The 21234-nt window shown below is 46.6% G+C and overlaps 1 protein-coding gene across 1 annotated transcript in view; it reads right to left on the bottom strand.

Annotated features, from left to right (window-relative positions):
- FTSHI1 (FtsH extracellular protease family) overlaps window positions 1-18406 on the bottom strand; it is a 106465-nt gene extending 88059 nt beyond the window's left edge. Inside the window, exon 1 of the mRNA XM_086817697.1 lies at window positions 18150-18406. Within this exon, the coding sequence (XP_086673823.1) occupies window positions 18150-18262 (113 nt within the window). The 5' untranslated portion in view covers window positions 18263-18406. The remainder of the gene's footprint in view (window positions 1-18149) is intronic.
- Between the last annotated feature and the right edge of the window lie 2828 nt (window positions 18407-21234).

The raw sequence follows: 21234 nt of genomic DNA, 5'->3' as shown, positions 1-21234 counted from the left end.
TAAGTCTCCTCTGCGGTGCTCGATCAAGATCGGTGCTCAGAGCCCTCCGGACTGCAGGTGAACACTAGGGGACTGCCAGGGCCTCCCGGGGAGCTGAGGCGGGCGGGGGGGGGAGGGGGGGGGGCGAGGGGGGTGGAGAAGGAGCCGCTGCCGAAACCGGAGCGGGGACGGGAGGCGACGAAGGTGGAAGCGAGGCGGTAGGGGGGGATGGGGGTGGGGGTGGGGGGGGTGAAGGAGGGGGTGCTGGCATCTCTTGGTCCTCAGTCGTCGCAAGGGTCTCCTCCTATAGGGGAGCAAAGCTGTTCCTCACGGGAACCCAGTGATGCTGAGACTATGGCTGCTGCTGCATCGGTCTCGGGGAGTGCTGTTGTGGCTGTCTCCCTCGATGGCGCCCCTGTCCAGGCTGCCACTCCGAGGTCTCTGTGGCCTGAGCAGGTGTCCCGGAGGCTGCCTGCCGAGCCGCATCTGTGGGCGGGCCATCAGGGGCCTGTTGCTGCGGTGAGGATCGGGGTCTCCTGCGAGGACAGGCCTTGGCCAGATGGCCGACCTGCCTGCAAATAAAGCACTGGTTCGGGAGCCCCGAGAACTCCACTCTCTAATACCATCCCCCCCCTATCCTAGGTAGCTGAATGACCTTCGGAAGGGAGAAGATGTCAGGAACCAAAACTTTGGTAGCCCAGCTGCTCTGGCCACCACTGAAGCTGCTGTGGGGCCAGTCTCTAGCACCGAACCCACCAATGCTCCTAGCCTAGAAAGGAGCGGCAGGTACTCACGGCGGAGTCCAAGGAAGCAAACTGTAAAATGGAAAAGGCGCTCTCCCTGCTCGGCCGCTGCTGGGTCAAAGCCATGCTGCCAAGGTCTGAAGAATGCCCGAGCACCCCTGATGTCTAGGGGACTCATGGCTAGGACCTTGGCCGCGCTCTGGGCAGTCTCGAACTCGATCTGGTAGTGACCACGGCCCAGTAGCTGAACGTCCAGGATCTTGCCCACATCTGCAAGAAGGCGGGCCTGGAGAAGATCCCGGATCTCCCCTCTGCTGGGGCGAGTGCCGACTATACGGCAGATGGTGGAGTGTGCCTGGAGGCGTTCCACCTCTGCGGCGAGGCGAAAGAGAAAGCCTAATGGGGGTATCCTCAGGGGCGGGCGAGGGGGCTGCGGGAGAGTCCCTCCGAGGTGGGGCGAGAGGAGCCTCCATCAGTATCTGAAGCTAAGTCGAAGGCGGAGCGAAAGCGGAGTCCTGCAAGAGCCGAGCTGCACACAAAGGACGGAGGGGGAAGGCGGAAGGCAAAAAGAAAAAAAAGGAAGACCCCAGGGGACGGAAAAATCAGAAAAAAGGGCGAGGGGGGGGGGGGGGGGGTAAAGGCGGCGAAGACAACAAAACCCTAGGGAGGAGGCAGAAACAGCGCGAAACAAGGGACGGGAGGGAAGATAAGGCGACAGCGGCGAAAGGGGGGCCGGGCGCTGAAGAAAAACGGGAGGGCGCGAAGGAGAGGAGAAGGAGCAGGGGGCGGCGCGCGCTACAGCGCTGGGGCACGCAGGACAGCCAGGCGCGGGAGGGGGGGGCAAACGCGAGTGCAGGCGGGGGGGAGGGAGGGGGGGTGAGCAGACGCAATGGCGGGAGAGGGGGAAAGGCGTGCAGTCAGCGCGAGCGGGGGGGGGGGGGGGGGAGCGAAGCTTCAGTGAGCGCTAGTCTTTGGCCAACTATTGGTCAGCTTAGAGTCTCATCACATCGATTGGAGATCGAGACTTGCAGAGCAGCACGCATCCCCCGAGAGGAGAGGGTATGCAGATTGTGCAGAGAGGAGGTGGAGAGTGAGGAGCATTATGTATGCAGATGCAGAGCATATACAGCCATCAGAGAGAGATATTCAATTTTATTCAGAGAGCCACATTCCCTACGCCAGATCTTTGAGGCAGTAGACCAGCGCATATTGGGGAGATTCATTCTAGACATACAGCGTCACAGACAGACATCATTACAAGCTCACATAGCTCCAGAGAGGGGACGACAGACACAAATTACTACATTTTTTCAGAGATCCACCCCACTCCTAGCCCCTACACAGCAGGAAATTACTCTCCAGAGAGCAGAGACACTCAGAGCCCACAGGAGACAGAGGACACCTGGCTTTCAGACACCACGCCTATACCAAAGAGAGATGACACAAATCAGAGCTCAGTTTCACACAGAGAGGGTGCGGAGCGACTGGCTCGCTTCAGAGCAGAGCCAGGCATGTTCTTCACGGAGCTGTGGACACCCCCTTCATTGATGTATACCATTTTATACCCCCAATATGGTACAGGATGGAGCTACCTAGGTTGCATATCATGATTGTATACTCCATGCATATAGCTTTGCATTCTCCTAGTAGCAGAGCTCCATCCCCTCCCCCACTCATTGTACTTATTGCACACCCAGATTCAGCTTTTTAGTTCAATACTTTTTCATTTTGTTGGGATGACAGAGGATACCCCACACAGGTACACTGATTTGTCTCATAGGCCGAGTTCGGTCTTTTGGAAGACGTTAATAAAAAATCACATTGGCCTTGCAAGGAATAAGCATAACAAATTTGCTAAATCTATCAACAATAGTTAAGCACTGCGTATTACGCTTACTCGGACTGGGAGGCAAATTCGTGACAAAGTTCATTGAAATATCTTGGAAAGGACCCTCAGGAATTGGCAAGGGCTGTAACAACCCTATCTTCTTTCCACAAGGAGCTTTCACCTTTTGACAAATATCACAGCGTTGTACATATGTAAACACATCTCGCCTCATCTTTGGCCAATAATATTGCCGTTCCAATTTCTCCAGAGTCGAATTCATGTCCCTATGACCACCAGTAATGGCGTCATGGACATCATGGAGAAGAGCTGCCCTGAACGACTTCATGACACACAGTCGGCCTTTGTAGAAAAGCCAACCATCGTGTATCAGAAAGTGGCATGGTCCTGTGGCATCCAATGCCTGTTTCCACTGTATACCGATGCTTCCAATCCAGATTCAAGACTACAAAGATACTTTGGAATGCTATGTAATGCATCTAGAAAATGTAGACTTGTTATTAGGGATTGAGTAGTTTAAGACTCTTGAAGTCCAGATAGATTGGTCTAGTCATATTTTTTCTTTTCAGCATAGGGACACCAAGTATAGTATTTTAGGTGATTGTATTCATCCCTCTCAGGGACCTCTTGTAAATACAATTGATTTTGGAAATATAATGGATTCTTCTTTGTATACCGCTTTCCATTGTGTACTGATTCCACTTTCTTCTTTTCTCATCCCTTCCATGGATGTGAATGAATTAAGTGTGTTTGAAAGCAAAGAATTACAAAAGATACTTGATTCGTTTCAAGACGTATTTCCTAAGGAACTGCCATCGGGTTTACCACCTGAACGAGCAGTAGATCATCGTATTGACTTGATCCCTGGTGCTCATCCTGTCAGTATTCCACCTTACAGGATGAGCCAAGATGAGGAAGATGAGTTGGCTAAACAACTCGAAGATTATTTAAGGATGCGCCAGATCCGTCCAAGTAAATCACCTTGGGGTGCACCTGTGTTGCTTAGGAGAAAGAAGGACAATACCTGGAGAATGTGTATAGATTACAAGAGATTGAACAAGCTGACCATTAAGAACCGTTATCCTCTCCCTAGATCAGATGACCTGATTGACCGGTTAGCAGGAGCGAAATACTTCACGAAGATAGATTTACGTACTCGCTATCACCAGATACGTATTCATGAAAGGCATGTCGAAAGAACCGCCTTTCGGACTAGGTATGGCCATTACGAGTTTCTCGTATTACCTTTTGGGTTAACCAATGCTCCAGCCACTTTCCAGCAAATGATGCAGCAAATGATGAACGATCTTTTTCGTGAACATTTGGGAAAATTTATGGTGGTGTTCCTAGATGAGGATCATGTCAGACACCTCACGATTGTCTTCTTTATTTTAAGACAGAGTCGACTATATGCTAAGTTAAGTAAATGTGAGTTCTTTATGACTGACATCATTTACTTGGGACACAAGATCACTAGAGATAGATTGAACATTGACTATGACCGAGTTCAGAAGGTTCTGGACCGGCCTATACCGCGAACAGTGAAACAACTTCGTTCTTTTCTCGGTTTTGTTGTTTTTCTTCGGAAATCTGTACGGGAGTACTCTCAGCTCACACTACCGATGACCGACTTATTGAAAGGTCGTGGACGTAAGTCAAATCAGCCTATCACTTGGAATAACGATTCGGATGTGGCCTTCAGACTTTTGAAAGATAAAGTCAAGGAAGCACCTATCTTGGCATTACCCAATCCTAGTCGGCCTTATGTTCTTGAAACTGATGCCAGTGACACTGCTATCGGGGCTACTTTATTTCAAGATCGTAGACCGATTGCTTTTGAAAGTAAAAAGCTAGACGACACTCAATCTCGTTGGCCGACCCTTGAGAAGGAGCTTTATGCTGTGATTCATGCTCTCAAGGTTTGGAGACATTATTATATGGCTCCAAGTTTGTGGTATTGACTGATCATCAGTCAATCAAGTATGTGTGTGATGCGGATGATTTGAGAGACAGGAAAGCTCGTTGGGCAAACTTAATGCAAGATTTTGATTTTGAGATCCGTTATCGAAAAGGGTCCATGAATAGTATTGCAAATACGCTTAGTCGGATTAGAGAGGTGAATACTTAGGTCCAAGATTCTTAAGGAGTGTCACGACGCCCCTTCTACTAGACACCTTGGGGTACACAAGACACTATCATTAGTGAAACACAATTTTTATTGGCCAAAGATGAAAGGGTATGTAGAAGATTATGTTCTCAAGTGTCAAATTTGTCAGGCAAATAAAGCTGAACGCTTTAGACAGGCTGGGTTGTTGCATCCTTTGCAAATCCCAAGTAATAAATGGGAAAGTATTCCATGGATTTTATTACCGGATTGCCAAGAACACATCAAGGCCACAATTCTATTTGGGTTGTGGTAGATCGCTTGACAAAAATGGCTAGATTTTTACCGACACGGAAGACTATTATAGCTACGCAATTAGCACGGCAGTTTATCGAGCAATTGTTTAGATTGTACGGGTTACCGCAGGACATAGTCAGTGATAGGGACTCTAAGTTTACGAGTGATTTTTGGAAACTTGTTTTTGAGAAGTTGTAAACAACTTTGAATTTGAGTTCCTCAGATCATCCTCAATCTGATGACCAGACTGAAAGAGTGAATCAGATTTTGGAGGATATGCTTCAAGCATATGTATCCAAAAGACAGAGTTCATGGGAGGATTATCTTCCTATGTTAGAATTTGCATATAACAGTACTAAGCATACGAGTACAGGGTTTAGTCCTTTCATGCTTATGTATGGTTTTCAACCTAGATCACCTGTTACAATAGGATTCTCAAGACTTCAGCATGATGCAACACGTAATTTTTTGCAAGATATGCAGGAAATGTTACAAATTGCGAAGGAATCTATTAGAAGTGCTCAAGACCGAGACAAGTTTTATTCTAATAGACATCGTTCACCCAAAGAGTTCTCTGAAGGAACGATGGTGTATTTGCGAGTTCCGAAAGATTCCGAGACTTTACGGACAAGTCGATCTCCGAAATTATCCCCTAGATACTGTGGACCATGTCGTGTTGCACGACGGATTGATTCAGTTGCATATGAATTAGATTTGCCTTCTCATGTGAAAGTTCATCCTGTATTTCATGTCAGTAGACTTAAGGAAGTACTGGGTGGTGTAGATAAGTGAGTTACTCCTCAAGAAATTATAGATGTCGTGGACATGACATTTGTTCCGCACGAACCTAAAAAGATTCTTGGATTTCGTGAGAGAAAATTCTGTAATACGCTTATCATGGAATACAAGATCAAGTGGAAAGATCGTGTTGAGGAGGACGCTACATGGGAGACATTGACTACTCTTCAGAGAGATTACCCTGGCTTTTTAGTGAGCTCAGGAGTGAGCTCTTAGAGGAAGGGGAGTATGTCATGTGCACAGTGTGTATCTACCGTGTGCTACACACATGCAAGACTAGTGTCGAGGCTTGGGGAAGCTTGGAACTAGGCAGGCTGATTGACGAGCTAAGTTAGGGAAATACTAACGGGCGGGCACCCAAGTATGGACAGGCAGGCGCCCAAGTGTGGACGCCCGATGACCGGCCACAAGTCTATAAAAGGGTGGCCAAGGTTAGTTATTGGGATATAGAGAGTCTCGCAAGTTTGTGAGAGCTCTATGGTCTTGGAGCCTGGATCTAGTGCAGACGTGCACCTGCTTTACGCAGCCGAGGCCGACAGCCGTCTCGAGGCCCACGAGGGTAGCTTCGTGGCGGTATGGGACGTCGCGAGGAGGAGATTGATCGGTACGTCATCCTAGTTAGCTCAGCTCGTGGCTCGGTGGGAACAGCCAAGACTGTGGGCTTGCCCACGGCTGTCATGGTTGGGAGGTAAGTCAGGCCTGCACCCCCTTGTTGTTTGTTTGTTCGTTTGTTTGCAGGTTTCGCGTTTTGAACCAAGATCGATCACGAGGGGATCCATGGGGATTTGACAGAAGCTTACCGCAATCAACTATCATACTTGGTCTTTCTATACTCAATTGTTGCTGGAAGGAGCCAGTGTGTGGATGGCTATCTCCACACCTCACTTGGTGGACCCTGCTTTGAGAAGCATATTGGATGCTCGGGCTCATCTTATCATCATCCATTGCATGACTCCATCCATACAGGCACAGTTTGTCTCCTCCTGGAGTAATGCTCATCATATGTGGACAAAGATCCAAAGGAGGTATGGGAGAGTTTCGACAGTGAAGATTGCCAAATTGGAGTCAGATTTGGAGAAGCTTACCATCACTGAGTCAGATAACCTGATTGAGAAGATTGGAGAGTTTTCCCGTATCAAGCTTCAACTTGAGGAGTATGGGAGCACCATCAACAATCCCATCCATAAACTTCTTGGTAAGTTACCTGCTTCCTTTGATTCTTTCAGAGATAATATTTATTTCCGTGATCCTCTCCCCCCTTTTTAAGGGAGTCGTGAGTTATCTCCACGACAAGTGTATGCTTCGCGGAAAAGGCAAGTCGGAGTCTGCTTTTGTTGCCTCTGACAAGGGCAAAGGCAAAGGCGGAAAAGGAAACTCCAACAACAACAACAACAACAAAAACAAAGGCAAAGGCAAGGGTAAACAAGATTCTAAGGAATCCAAGGACAAAAGCAATGAATGTGATTATTGTAGCAAGGCCAAGTTATCCAAGAAGGATGATACACCTTGGTGGATTCCACAGAGTACCGGCAGATTGTTGGCTCATTGCTTTACCTTGCCAACACCCGTCTAGACATTTCCTATGCTATGATTGTCCTCAGTCAATTCTCATCAACCGCTCAAAGGTCTCATTGAAAGGCAGCTTTGAGAGTTCTTCGTTAGGTACTTCAAATTATGGCATCACCTACTCTTGTGGTGATGATTTGGTTGGCTTCACAGATTCTGATTAGGCAGGCTGTATTGATACTCGGAAGGTCCACATCTGGATATTGCTTCATGCTTGGTTCTGGATTGGTTTCTTGGAAGTCTCAAAAGCAAAGGATTGTTTCTACTTCTTCCACCGAGGCTGAGTATAAATCCTACCTTCTCTCCTCTATTGGGGCACTTTGGATTCATCACATTATGGAGCATTTGTGCTATGCCGACACTTCCCCAGTTACTATTTTCTCGGATTCTTAGAGTGCTATTGCTCTAGCACATAATCCTGTGATACGGAGACGATCCAAGCATATTGAAGTGCATTATCATTTTGTACGCAACTGGATCGAGTTGGGCCTTCTTCGACTGGCCTACTGTTCTACCAAGGACAATGTGGTTGATCTCTTCACCAAACCACTTCCGAGAGCTACTATGGAGGTGTTACTTCAACGTGCTGGTATTGGACAATCCCTCTGAGAGGAGGTGTTGGATTATATCATCTCCAGAGGGTCTACAGACTACATCACCTTTTTTCATGCTTGTATTGGCCATTTATGAGACCCTGCATTGGCATATCTTGGCAAAGATAATTCAGCATTTTTCTTTCATTTTTTGGTATTTTTTGTAGCATTTTATGCAAATAAAATTGCCATGCTGTCGGCCTGCTACAACAGGCCGACCAGCATCCTGGGGAAATATACAAGGGCTGGCTCCTCTTGGTATTTGCTCAATTCCATACGTAATGACGCGAACAGAATTTCCATCGAAGTCGGGCCAAAGATATTAACTCCTAAATTTTAGAAGTGTGATCCTTTGTATTCCAAGATAATCTCCCATTCCCAAAGCTTGTACTTTCCAAATATTTAGACGTCTTGGAGTCCATCAAATCCCTTTCATACTGTGAAATGTCGAAGCTGGTGACAGTTCCTGTGTATCAGAAACGCGGGGAGCAACCCAGGAGCACCACCAGCAATGCGGAAGGGGATAGACGAAAGGCCTAGCCTAGCCGAATGGTCTCCCCACCCCTAAATCCCAATTTTCCACTATAAGTGGGGAACGAGGGAGACCTCAGGGCGAAATGCCTTTTTATAAAAGGGCTGTGAAGACCAAGCCCCACAATGTGGGATAATGGCTGCCACATGGTAGCGTAGGAGAGGAAGGCGACGAATTCCAAGGCCAACACCCCCTCAGAATGAGATGCCCGAACGAAACCAAGCAACAGCGCCCGCACAATGCCGACCAAAAGCCCAAGAGCCAAACAGGCTCTGATACCATATCAAAAACGCGCAAACCGAGAATCCAAGAGTACAAAGCAATGGGGTCGAGTTTACCATTATACTTACTGAAGTTCACTTTCTCGTGAAGATGAGTTGAGGGAGCCACCGCCGGTACCGCCCTTGCATCCAAAGCTGTAAGCAACCACTCGTTTTCGACGCTTCACGGTCTGCCTGCATCCAAAGCTCTAGTTCCCATATTTGCAACTCAAGTGAGGAACAAGCCTGTTGCGTTAACCCCTCAATGAAATTAGTAGAGGTAGAGATTGGGGTAGGGATTTGGGTGAGAACTAGCGAGAGAGGGAAAGGAGAAATAGGGAAAGAAGAGGCTGGAAGAGGTAATTGCTTCTCCAAGGCTTGGATCATAGCTTTCTACTCAAGCAATCGATCTGGCTGTTGCTTCATAAGATTCATAAAATTCTGGTACATCAATGTCATTTGGTCCTAGTGCGAACAATGCTCCCTAATGTCGTTGCTATAGAAGTGACAATCTGGATTTGTGGTTCTCTCTCATCGTCGGAGATTGCCATAGTGGGAATGGTCAGGGTTCTTCCTAACCGCAAACAAACCATTCACTATGTATGTGGAAGACGTTTCCAGTGGCATTCCAGAGGCTAAAAACCAACCGTCCTTCCAGGGTCAGGAGTCACACTAGAATGGGGAGTGCTTCTGGCATCTAAAAAACAACTAAACAAGCAAAAAAAGACATTTTTGTTCTTTTTGCTTGGCTGAATTTCTTCGCCAAAAGGTAAAGATCTGATACAACTGTAACATGCGGAAGCTTACAGACGAGGATTAGACTTTGATAAAGTACTTTCAGCCCTTTTATTCTTGACAATGTATAGCACAATGTAATGAGAATAAGAGTGCAAAACGAGAAAAGAGACAATACACAGTGTTGAGTCCCAAATACCCTTTGAAGGGCCCCCACCACATATGTGTGTATTTGCTTTATTGAATGAGTAGAATGACAAACTGCTGGCTGTAAATAACCAGGACTGAACTGACTTGGAGACCGAAGATAACCCATCATCTTCACTCTCCATCTTGCCCTTATCTCTTCTTGGTTGTCTAGACCCTTGAACCCTGGCTCTTGAAGAATATACGAGATGATTGATGCAAAAGACTTGAAGTTCCCTAATGTAGGCACTCCCATGTGCTGGTTGGTTTGATCAATTGCTATCGGTCTACTCATGACTAGAAAAAATAGGCATTAAATGCCATCACTTTCAGACGTATGCTACTAGAGCTGATCTTGATGCTTAGGGCTGGCCCATGGCTACCCCCATACTCATGGACTCTTGGTGGCTCTTGGGCTGGCCCTTTGGTGGGCCATCAGCTGCCATGAGACGGGAAGCCCAAGCAAAGCCTAGTCCACGTCTACATCATTCCAGGGAGTTAGGGGTTATACAAACGTGCGGGATATGCACACCTGACCACGACCGTCTACAGTGGATCCATGGCTAACTCGTCCCGGACAATGGCTCACAAAGGACCAGTTACCACTCTAAGTCTTGCGCCTGCTGTACAGATATGTCCATGTGGCATCCAAGTGTGGGATGCACGTGACAGAAAAAAAGGAAAAGATGCCAATCTTCGTGGAGGTGTGGATAGACAAGTGGGAGACCCACTTCCGTTTCTCAAAATGCCTGCCTAATCAAAGAGCTCTCACACTATTTTGTGACTACATTTCATAGCTATGCCTTCATCCACTTCTAATGCATCCTAAATGATGGTGCTATCCGGCCCATCCAAAAGTTGCATGTACCACTTAGGAAATGCCTTACTTTATGTGGCACGTCATGCTCTTATTCTTCATCTTCGAAAGAACCATCAAGGCTCGTTTACATCTGCTGCCACAATTGGAATACATCCTTCCATCACTAAAGTGGACATCATGCTAGGATATTTTAGTAATATTTTTGAAAGTGAAAGGAAGACTGATCCAATCATTTTCGACCAAGACGTTGTCCTTAGTGCCTGAAGCTAAGAGATTGATAGAGTCTTACCAAGAGATTTTGCAATCTGTGAAGGACAAGTTGGCTAAAGCACAAGAGGCCTATACTCACCATGCCAACAAGGACAAAAGGGATGTGATCTTCTTGGAAGGAGATTAAGTATATCTTAGGATTATGAAGTAAACAAAACACCCTCGTGACCCTTCACACAGGCACCCACACAACTTGCACCTCTTGGGTGCCAATGTGGTGCCCACACTAAGGCATTAAGGTGTGTGTCCATACATCTGTGTAAAGTTTGCCCGGCTCGTCCGTTGACCACGCACACCGCTCAACTCAAGCACTCTCAAGACCATGGCCATCACGAGAACTGCAATCAACTGTCTAGTGTAATCCCGAAAGGTCCAGTATGGCTCCCTATAATCCAGGTGCTAGCCAGTGGAGAATCCTTGGGCACCCGCAAGGTTGTATCTGAAGCAAACTCATTTTTTATAATCTAACCATAAAGGGGAGGGTCAGCCCATCTTTTGGCCCCTAGTGTAGTGTACTGTGCACAGTTGTCTTCTTCTCTATCTTCTTTGGCATGTTCATGTGTTTGATCAGTATTCATGATTGATAAGTTTTACGTGTTACAACTGCCCTTCCATTACAATGTTTCCCATTGCTTGTAGAAAAAGGAAAAAGCACCGCGTGTAAAGATCGTTATCCCTCATAGGAGAGAGATATAACCTTCACTCTGATAGCACTGAAACATGTCTTCGTAAGGACTGTGGTATAGATACTTAGCTTACCTTCAAGAAAACAACAATTTCACACAGAGAAAATCTAAAAATAAACAAAAGAGAGAGTGTAGAGAGAGAAGACTGTTAGAAGTCATCTCCTGTCTATTTGTATACACCAGGGCCTCTGTTGTGGGTGTGCCCGCCCGTATATCATTTTTCCACACTCCCCGTATTTTTTCCCTATTTTTCCCATTTTTTCCTAGTGGCTGGAGGGCTGCCAGGTGATGCCAGGACCACTCTGAGGCTGGCCGACTGCATCTGTAGCAGTCGTGGGCTATCTGAGTGCTGGCCGACTTGTTCTGTGCAGATGTGGGGCACCAGATGCTGGCCGACTGCTGTTTTTCAGCAGTCGTGGACATTTTGTCAGTCGTGGGCCTCTTCCAGAGCTGGCCGACTGCCCTCATGGGCTTGTATATATTCCCCCCCATCCTCCTCCACTTTCTCATTCAGTTATCTCCGGGATCTTGTGTATAGAGAAGAGTTTACACACATCTCTCAGTGTTTCTTGTGCTGATTATTTTCTGCAGTCTACTTGCTCTTGTCTACCCAAGTTTGGATATCATTTCCGCTGCATATTCTGACATGGTATCAGAGCCCTAGGCTCTAGCAGATCTTGGGCGTTTTTCTGAGCAAGAGGGGGAGCAACAGGTTGCTGATCGGTGGACTGTTTCGGGCTGAACGGGAAGTGAAGGTGCAAGAGGAAGGCGGGCAGAGGGGCTGGACAGCCACTTGCATATTTTCTGATTTTCTGATTTTTCCCACCCACCCACCCTTTCAGGTTACTCTCCGAGATGGCGGATTTACTCGAGATGGCAGAGAAGCACGTGAAGATTCCGACTCTCCCCACGTTCCCAGTGGATCGTCAATTGGACGGGTCCAATTATGGCATCTGGAAGGTCATGATGGAGTCAGTTCTGGAGTCATATGATCTTGCTGATTTTATTATCAAAGGGGTGCCAAGGCCGGAAGCTGAGGAAGGGGAGGTTTTATCAGCGAGGAAGGACCGAGAGGCACAGGCACAAATGTGGGACCGTGTCAACGCCAGGGTCCGGTCGTTTATATTCCTCAATTGCACACCACAGGTGATCAACCATGTGAAGCACATGACGCTGGCGAGAGGCATATGGGAGCACTTGGCTTCTTTGTACAACAGGGTGTCACCCATGAAGCGGATATCCTTGGAAGTGCAGATGCGGGTTATGAACCCTGCAAAGTCTTCGACGATGCGGGAACACATTAACAAGCTGCAGGCCCTTCAGCAGGAAGTCCTTCAAGCTGGGAAAGAGATATCATCCGAAGATATGGCCATCACGTTACTTTCCCACTTGCCTGGTCAGTATTCCGCTTTCTATTCCTCGTTGATCACGAGTGGCAGGCTCAGCACCATTACATGGGAGGAGCTTGTGCCAATGGTCTTGGACCAGGAGGAACGTTTCACGAACCCTCCTCACGGCGGAGGTTCGGAGGCCTTAACTGGCCAACGGTCGAAAGGCCGTAATACCAACAAGGGCAAAGGGAAGGCTTCACCAGATAAGTCTTCCGAGAAGAAGCCTGATCCAGAACGAGAGAAGCTGAAGGCCGAAAGATCTTGTAATGATTGTGGCGAGAAAGGCCACTATTGGAGGAAGTGCCCTAAGCGGACAGGGAAGAGTGCTGAGTCCTCAGCCTCAGCTGCGAAGACTCCGGCATTTGTTCACTTGGAGATGGTGGACTCCGATGATTCATCGTCTTCGAGCGAGGAGGCAGTTGGCTTCACCGCAAAGGATACTCGGGAATGGATTCTCGACAGTGGTGCTTCCAGGCACATGACTCCATCCCGTGACTTCTTCCTGGATCTGAAGCGGCAGTCAGGTCGTATCTTTATTGGTGATAACTCCACTATTCCGATTCATAGTGAGGGCCGGATGGAGATCATTCCCGACGGCAAGGGGGGCAAGCATGCTTCCCGTGTTCTTTATGTCCCTACTCTGGGCTTTCATCTTTTGTCAGTGCATGAGGTATGCAAGACTGGCTTTCGGGTGGAATTTGAGGAGCATTCAGTTGCTCTAAGGGACCGTGAGACAGGCAAAGTTGTTTGGGAAGGCGGTGTGGAGAACGGTATCTACAAACTCTCTGCACTCTCCTCACTGACAGGCTCTCACGTTGGAGACTTGTGGCACTTTCGTTTTGGCCACTTAAATGTGGATGCTTTGCGGCGCGCCTTCCGGGACCAGATGGTGGTTGGCTTGCCAGATGTTGGTAGTAGGCAAGGACGCTGCAGTTCTTGCATACGTGGTAAGCAGCACAGGGAATCCTTTCCGAAGCAGGCTTCCAGGCGGGCTTCGAAACCTTTGGAGTTGATTCACACTGACTTGTGTGGACCACAGCAGATACCATCCTTGGGAGGATCTCTCTACTTCATGCTGCTTGTTGATGATTGTACCAGATTCACGTGGGTCTACTTTCTTTCACAGAAGGACCAGGCTTTTGCTCGGTTCAAGGATTGGCACGTGATGGTGGAGAAAGAGTCTGGATTTCAGGTCAAGACTCTCAGGGCTGACAAAGGAGGGGAATTCTCCTCGACTGTATTCTTTCGGTTTTGTGCAGATCATGGCATCAAGAGGGAATTGGCCAATACTGGATCGCCTTCGGAGAATGGAGTTGTTGAACGTAAGAACAGGACTGTGGTGGAGATGGCGAGGACCATGCTGGAGCATCGAGATCTTCCTCGTCCACTGTGGGGTGAGGCTGTGGCGACAGCTGTCCATACCATTAACCGCTCTCCGACGACTTCTGTACCCCATATGACTCCATTTGAGGCATATTTTGGAAGGAAACCCGATGTCTCGCACTTCCGTGTCTTTGGGAGTGACGCGTATGTACATATTCCGAAGAAGCAGAGGGGGAAGCTTGACTCCAAGTCCCGCAAGCTGGTATTTGTGGGGTATAACTCTCTTTCCAAGGGATACAGGTTGTATGATCCAGAGAGGAACGAGATTGTTGTCAGCCGGGATGTGGTCTTTGACGAGCATGTTCCAGCATCCACTGTCGAGGAGCCGCCACTTCTTGGAGATCCAGAGTCTGATGATGATTCCCAGTCTACCACTCCAGTTGATCCACCTCAGTCATCACAGGAGGTCGAGCCCGCAGCTGGAGTTGAGCCCCCGCGACCACAGGAGGCTCCACGATCTGTTCGAGTACCTAGGTGGTTGATGGACACCCTTCGGGAGTCGGGTGTCACGGAGCTACCCTCCGAATGGACCACAGAGGACGGCCCTCGAAGATCACATCGAGTTCGAGATAAAAGCAACACGCGGAGCTTCTTTAGGTGAACTATGCTCTTATGTCTCGTATCATGCGGGATAAAGAGCCCACTTCCGTAAAGGAAGCCCTTTCACAGGATACTTGGAGGGAAGCCATGCAAGTGGAACTTGACGCCATCGAGAAGAACAACACTTGGGAGTTGGTACCGAGGCCGTCGAAGCGGTCAGTCATTGGTGTCAAATGGGTCTTTAAGACCAAGTACGCGGCTGATGGGTCGGTGGACAAACACAAAGCCAGGCTCGTGGCTAAGGGTTATGCTCAGCGGCCAGGCATTGACTACGAGGATACCTTTGCACCGACAGCGCGGATGACCACGATTCGGACCGTTCTTGCCCTTGCTTCTTCTCAGAGGTGGCCCGTGTACCAGATGGATGTAAAATCAGCGTTCCTTAATGGTGACCTGCAGGAGGAGGTGTACGTTGAGCAGCCTCCAGGCTTCATTGTTCCAGGATCGGAAGGGATGGTTTACAGGTTACGTAAGGCCTTGTATGGTCTTAAGCATGCTCCGCGGGCTTGGAATCAGAAGATTGATTCCTTCTTTATTCGGACTGGATTCCAGAGATCGGTTGCAGATCCGAACCTGTATCTCTTTCGGGAACGCGGCATGGTCACACTCATCATCCTTTATGTGGATGATCTCATTCTCACCGGCGGTCATGTGGAGCACATTGGAGTGACGAAGGCTGCCTTGTCAAAGGAGTTTGAGATGACCGACTTAGGCTTACTCCACTTCTTCTTGGGATTGGAGATCTGGCAGACCCAGAGGGGGTTTTTCGTCTCTCAGCAGCGGTATGTTCATGAGTTGCTTGAGGCCTTTGGGATGGAGAACTGCAAGCCTATTACTTCGCCGATGGACCCGAACACAAAGTTAACCGTTACAGATCCTTGTGAGCCAGTTGATGCCTCGCAGTACCGGAAGTTGGTTGGTTCATTGATCTGGTTGCTGAACACCAGATTGGACTTGAGCTTCTCCGTGGGACTGTTGAGCTCTTTTATGCAGACGCCATTGAAGACTCATTGGGACGCAGGATTGCGGATCTTGCGGTATCTGCAGAGTACGAAGGATCTGGGACTCTTTTACACAGGAGGGAATGGAGTCAAGCTCCAAGGATGGAGTGACTCAGATTGGGGAGGAGATCCAGACACGAGGAGATCTACTTCAGGATACACTTTTACCCTCGGCTCAGGAGCGGTTTCTTGGAGCAGCAAGAAGCAGCCGACTATTGCTCTTTCTTCGACAGAGGCAGAGTATCGGGCTGCTTGTGGTGCTGCTTGTGAGGTTGTATGGCTGCGGAGGCTGCTTGGCGAGATGGGGTTTCCACAGAGGGAGCCCACAGTCATCCAGTGTGATAACCAGAGTTGTATAGCTATTGCTCGGAACCCGGTTTTCCATGCCCGGACCAAGCATATAGAGATACAGTATCACTTTGTTCGTGAGAAGATCTTGGCGGGTGACATCTTGCTACTTTATTGTTCGACGGAGGACAATGCGGCGGACCTCTTCACGAAGTCTCTACCTCAGGCTACGCTCAGGCGGCACTCCAGCTCCCTGGGGTTGGTTTCACAGCCAGGAGCTGAGAGGGGGTGTTAGAAGTCATCTCCTGTCTATTTGTATACACCAAGGCCTCTGTTGTGGGTGTGCCCGCCCGTATATCATTTTTCCACACTCCCCGTATTTTTTTCCTATTTTTCCCATTTTTTCCTAGTGGCTGGAGGGCTGCCAGGTGATGCCAGGACCACTCTGAGGCTGGCCGACTGCATCTGTAGCAGTCGTGGGCTATCTGAGTGCTGGCCGACTTGTTCTGTGCAGATGTGGGGCACCAGATGCTGGCCGACTGCTGTTTTTCAGCAGTCGTGGACATTTTGTCAGTCGTGGGCCTCTTCCAGAGCTGGCCGACTGCCCTCATGGGCTTGTATATATTCCCCCCCATCCTCCTCCACTTTCTCATTCAGTTATCTCCGGGATCTTGTGTATAGAGAAGAGTTTACACACATCTCTCAGTGTTTCTTGTGCTGATTATTTTCTGCAGTCTACTTGCTCTTGTCTACCCAAGTTTGGATATCATTTCCGCTGCATATTCTGACAAAGACACCACACTAGGGGTCGAAATAGCCTTGGGCCAATCCCCTTCTCCAAGTTATATTAGATAAACTCCTTGGTGAAGTCTTGAGTACAACTTACTAGAGGCTCTCTTATCTTTTGACATGTCTCAACAATGAGAGAATAGTTGAATTTATAATTCTTGCCCAAAAGCACTTGAGAAAAGCGCTTTAAAACTCGCATATAGTCCAAGAAGCATCTTTTTAATAATAAAAGCTCTTCTCTTTTTAGTACTTCAAAAGCTTTTAATCTTTTGCTTTCCAAAAGCTAGTCACATCATTCCAAGCCTATAAGGTAACCTTGTGCTGCTATCCTGCCACATGTCAGTGCCACATCACCATCACCACATCATCAGCGCCACACCACCTTTTTTTCCAAAACTTGCAACCTGTATTTTGATGCTTCAGTGACAAGCGCTACCTTTTCAAATGATGTGTCTAATAAAAAATCCGTGTTAGATTCCACTTGTTGCCATTAGACTTATAGATACCAAAGATTTTAGGCCCCACACCAGACCACCTCAAACCAACTCACGCACACACAAATAAGCATTTTGGCATGCTCCACAACTTGCTCATGACTACCCAAAGACTCTTATTGCAGAGGTTGAGGATCTTCTTTCTCAAAGCCATATGCATGACATAGATGTTACACTCATCCTCTCCTTTGATTTCTCGATGTGAAACTTATCTCAGTACACTTGGCATGGCTCAGTAGGGATACCTTCAGCTTCCATAGTCACTCAGACTTCAGTGGGGGGGCCTCGCCCAAATAATATGCAAAAAAATGGGGGACTCTTTTTAAACTTTATGGATAAATGAGGGAATGGAGAAGGACATGACCAGAAATTATCCGCTCCTTTTTAAGTTCGATGGACGGTCAAACACCCCTTGACTTCTTGAATAAACGCATGAGTCTATGGGACAAACAGATCTACATTGGAGACGACCTTACTGCACTCAAAGTTATACACAAGAAAACCGATATATTCCAGATATGGGAAGCCATGGCACCTCAGTATACAGAGACAGACGGGTCATTGTCACAGACCCACGCCTCGCATAGCGACACGCGGTCTATAAGACCATGGATGATGCATTGCAAATAGCCACCTGGCATTGCAATGGTTTCCTTAAGCATATACAGGCAGGGACGTAGTTTTCTACACACACACACACACACACACACACACACACACACACAGACATATATATATATATATATATATATATAGAGAGAGAGAGAGAGAGAGAGAGAGAGAGCAACCTTAGCGTCGGTCTGCGCTGCCCGCCAAGCAATGAAGAAGCGATGTTACCAGGCCGGTACTGCTGTGGAGGCGAGCCTGATTTTGCCAGAGGACAGGGGCAGGCGCACGCCATATCTGCGCGAGGACGCCAGTTTTGGGAAGCTCTACGTGAAGAAAGCTCTTACGGAGAGATGAACAGGAGGAGCAGTCATAGCGTGGCTGAACTAAAATGCAGAGCGCTCTTGCGGGAACATCTAATTTCACGGCTTTACCATTAAGAGCGTATTTTAAGGATAAAGAGCGTTAAATCTTTTATTTTTATTTGCCTCAAAATTTAATATTGACTTTAGTGTAGAATCATCTCAGGTGATGGGGGAGAGAGATTTGTAGCAAAATTTTGCTTTTATTTTTATTTGCCTCAAAATTTAATATTGACTATAGTGTAGAATCATCTAAGGTGATGGGGGAGAGATTTGTAGCAAAATTTTGCTTTATTTGACCACTTTTGAGACAGGTGTTTGTGTAAAAATTGGATGATACAAAAGGCGTGCATGTGTGAGCAGATTTTTAAGTGGGGTATGTGAGTTAAGCAAAAAAAATTCAACTACAAGTATGTGAGTTCACACCAGGTCCATTGGTTGGGTGGAAAGCCAAACCCATGGGATTGGATGGGGCTTGGCTGAGCCTATGGATGTGGTTTAAGTAGTAAAAGGATTAAACACTAGAAAGCGGTGGGCGATTAGGTGGACCTGAGTTGTGAGTACTTCTAAATGAAACTAATTTATGTTTTTTGAACGAGCTAACCTGGGGCGGGTAATTTTAAGTTAGCCAATCATGAATAAGGATAAGAGAATTGCCTTCAAATTTGTGTTTTAGAATGAGGAAACCTAGGGCGAGTAATTAAAGTTGGTAAATCATGAATAAGGATAGATGAATTCGAGGAGTCAGGGACATCTTGTTGAGTCCGAGAAGGATAGACGAATTCGAGGAGTCGGGACATCTTGTTGAGTCCGAGAAGCCGCTTGATGTGACCTACTTATGGAGCTGCTCGATGTGACCTGCTTGTGAGAATTATGAAGAAAATACACATTAAAGGAGCTGAGTATTAGGACATGGCGATATGTTGGCCTCGAGTGAGTCTCTCCACCCTTAGTGTGATTTCACTGGCACAAAGGGGTAAGGGTCTCACATTTCCTTGATGTGATATATGTGAATTAGTTGAATTTTTAGCACTTGTAGTATCACCAAATGATGCGTTAGAGCATTTTGCATAAACCTTCCTAACCAAGGTTTAACAATAGATCCCCCACTATTGGAGGATTCCTTGTTGCTCTCCATTTGTTGCCGCCGGATTGTTGTTACCATTAGCCTCTATGGAATCCTTCACTAGTATATATACCAGCTACTCATCTCGTCAAATACAACATCCATGTTTACTCATGTCGTCTCATGCACGGTGAAGTTATAACATCTATAACCTTTTTGCTCAAGGGAGTATTATATAAAAATTGGATAAGGGAGTGTCAAATAGAGGACTCTCCTGGCCCACTAAGCACATGTGATTGTTGCTCTTTGCTGTATAGCCAAATTGTTATTAACATTAGTCTCTACTACGGAATCATTGGTGTATATACTAGCTACTCATCTCATCAAATATAGCATCCCTACTCACTCGTGTTATCTCATGCATAGTGGGGTTATAACATCTATACTCAACAAGAGAGTATCTAATAAAGATATATATTTTCTACCTTGGGATTCAATTTTCTTCTCACTTCATCTAGTAAATGTATATATGTAATGCACTTAAACACTTTGAAGTGTGCCGAATCTACTAGTAAATTTTTGTTCATGCATTGTATGCTATGAATTGTTGCAGTGCTGGGGGTTTTGTTCATAATATAAACTATAGTTGCTACTACTTTAGTCCAAAAATAGTAAGACATTCCATTCTTATCATTCATGCATAAGCAACTTTTGTAATATGCATATTCTTCCTTTTTGCAACTTGTATGTAAACTACCTCTTCATCCCATGCTCTCTTAGATAATCACTAAATTTATTGAATAAATATTCCCCCCCACCATCTAATCTCAGGCATTTTTTTTCTGTGCATACCTTTGTCTTTCTTTGCCATAACCTTAAAGCTTTGAAAGCGCATAAACACCTCACTTTTCTCTTTCATGAAGTATATCCACGCCTTCCTTTCTCATTCATCAATGCACAAACAAATTCTTCTACGATATGCCTGTTCTTCAAGACTTTCTGCAATTCCATTTTGCTGCAGGTTGTAGTTGCATGTAAATTGACTCTTTTTTTTTCCTTTTTTGTTTTTTACTAGACTTAGACCAAGATCCTTCTATAGTTATGATTTCTCACCACTCACCATAGGCGCCTATCCGTGGGTGCATTCTTATCCACCCGTAGGCAATGCTGCCGAGGAAGCACCATATTACTTGAGCTATCACTTCATTGGTTATAAACTAGCTCTTTATTCCATGGTGTCTTAGATAATCATTGAATTCATTGGGAGAAATATTCTCCCCCGCCATCTGATCTTAGGTATTTTATGTGCATGCATTTGTCTTTCTCGACCATAGCCTTGAATATCTAAAAGTGTGTAAATACTTCACTTTTCTCTTTCATAAAGTATACCCATACCTTCCTAGTGTGATCTCAATGAAAGATACATAATAGTGGCATCCCTCGAATTGATATCGTCTTTGTTGGTGGTCCCAAACATCAAAATGCACCACATCTAATGGTCTTTGACTTACATTCTTATTATGTGGAAATGTATGATTAGACTGTTTTTTTTTCAATTGTCATGCATACATTATGTATTTCATCCACTTTGAACTTTGGTAAACCTATAATAATACTTTGAGCCTACATATTTTTATGCCAAATATCAACATCTATAATCACTCTTGTATTGTGTGCAAACGTTGCAACCTTCACTTTAGGCATGTTTACATCAAATGTAAACATTATGCCAATTTTGTCTCTCTTTACAAACACGTGACATTATTGAAATCTTCTTTATAACATCAATGAGGGTAACCTTTCTTGTAGGCCCTACTCAAGGACACGAAGTACATCAGC

Source organism: Cibotium barometz, chromosome 23, assembly GCF_041138505.1.
Source record: "Cibotium barometz isolate CiBa-2024 chromosome 23, ASM4113850v1, whole genome shotgun sequence".
NCBI classification, from domain to species: domain Eukaryota; kingdom Viridiplantae; phylum Streptophyta; class Polypodiopsida; order Cyatheales; family Cibotiaceae; genus Cibotium; species Cibotium barometz.
This window is presented reverse-complemented; position numbering and strand designations above follow the sequence as displayed.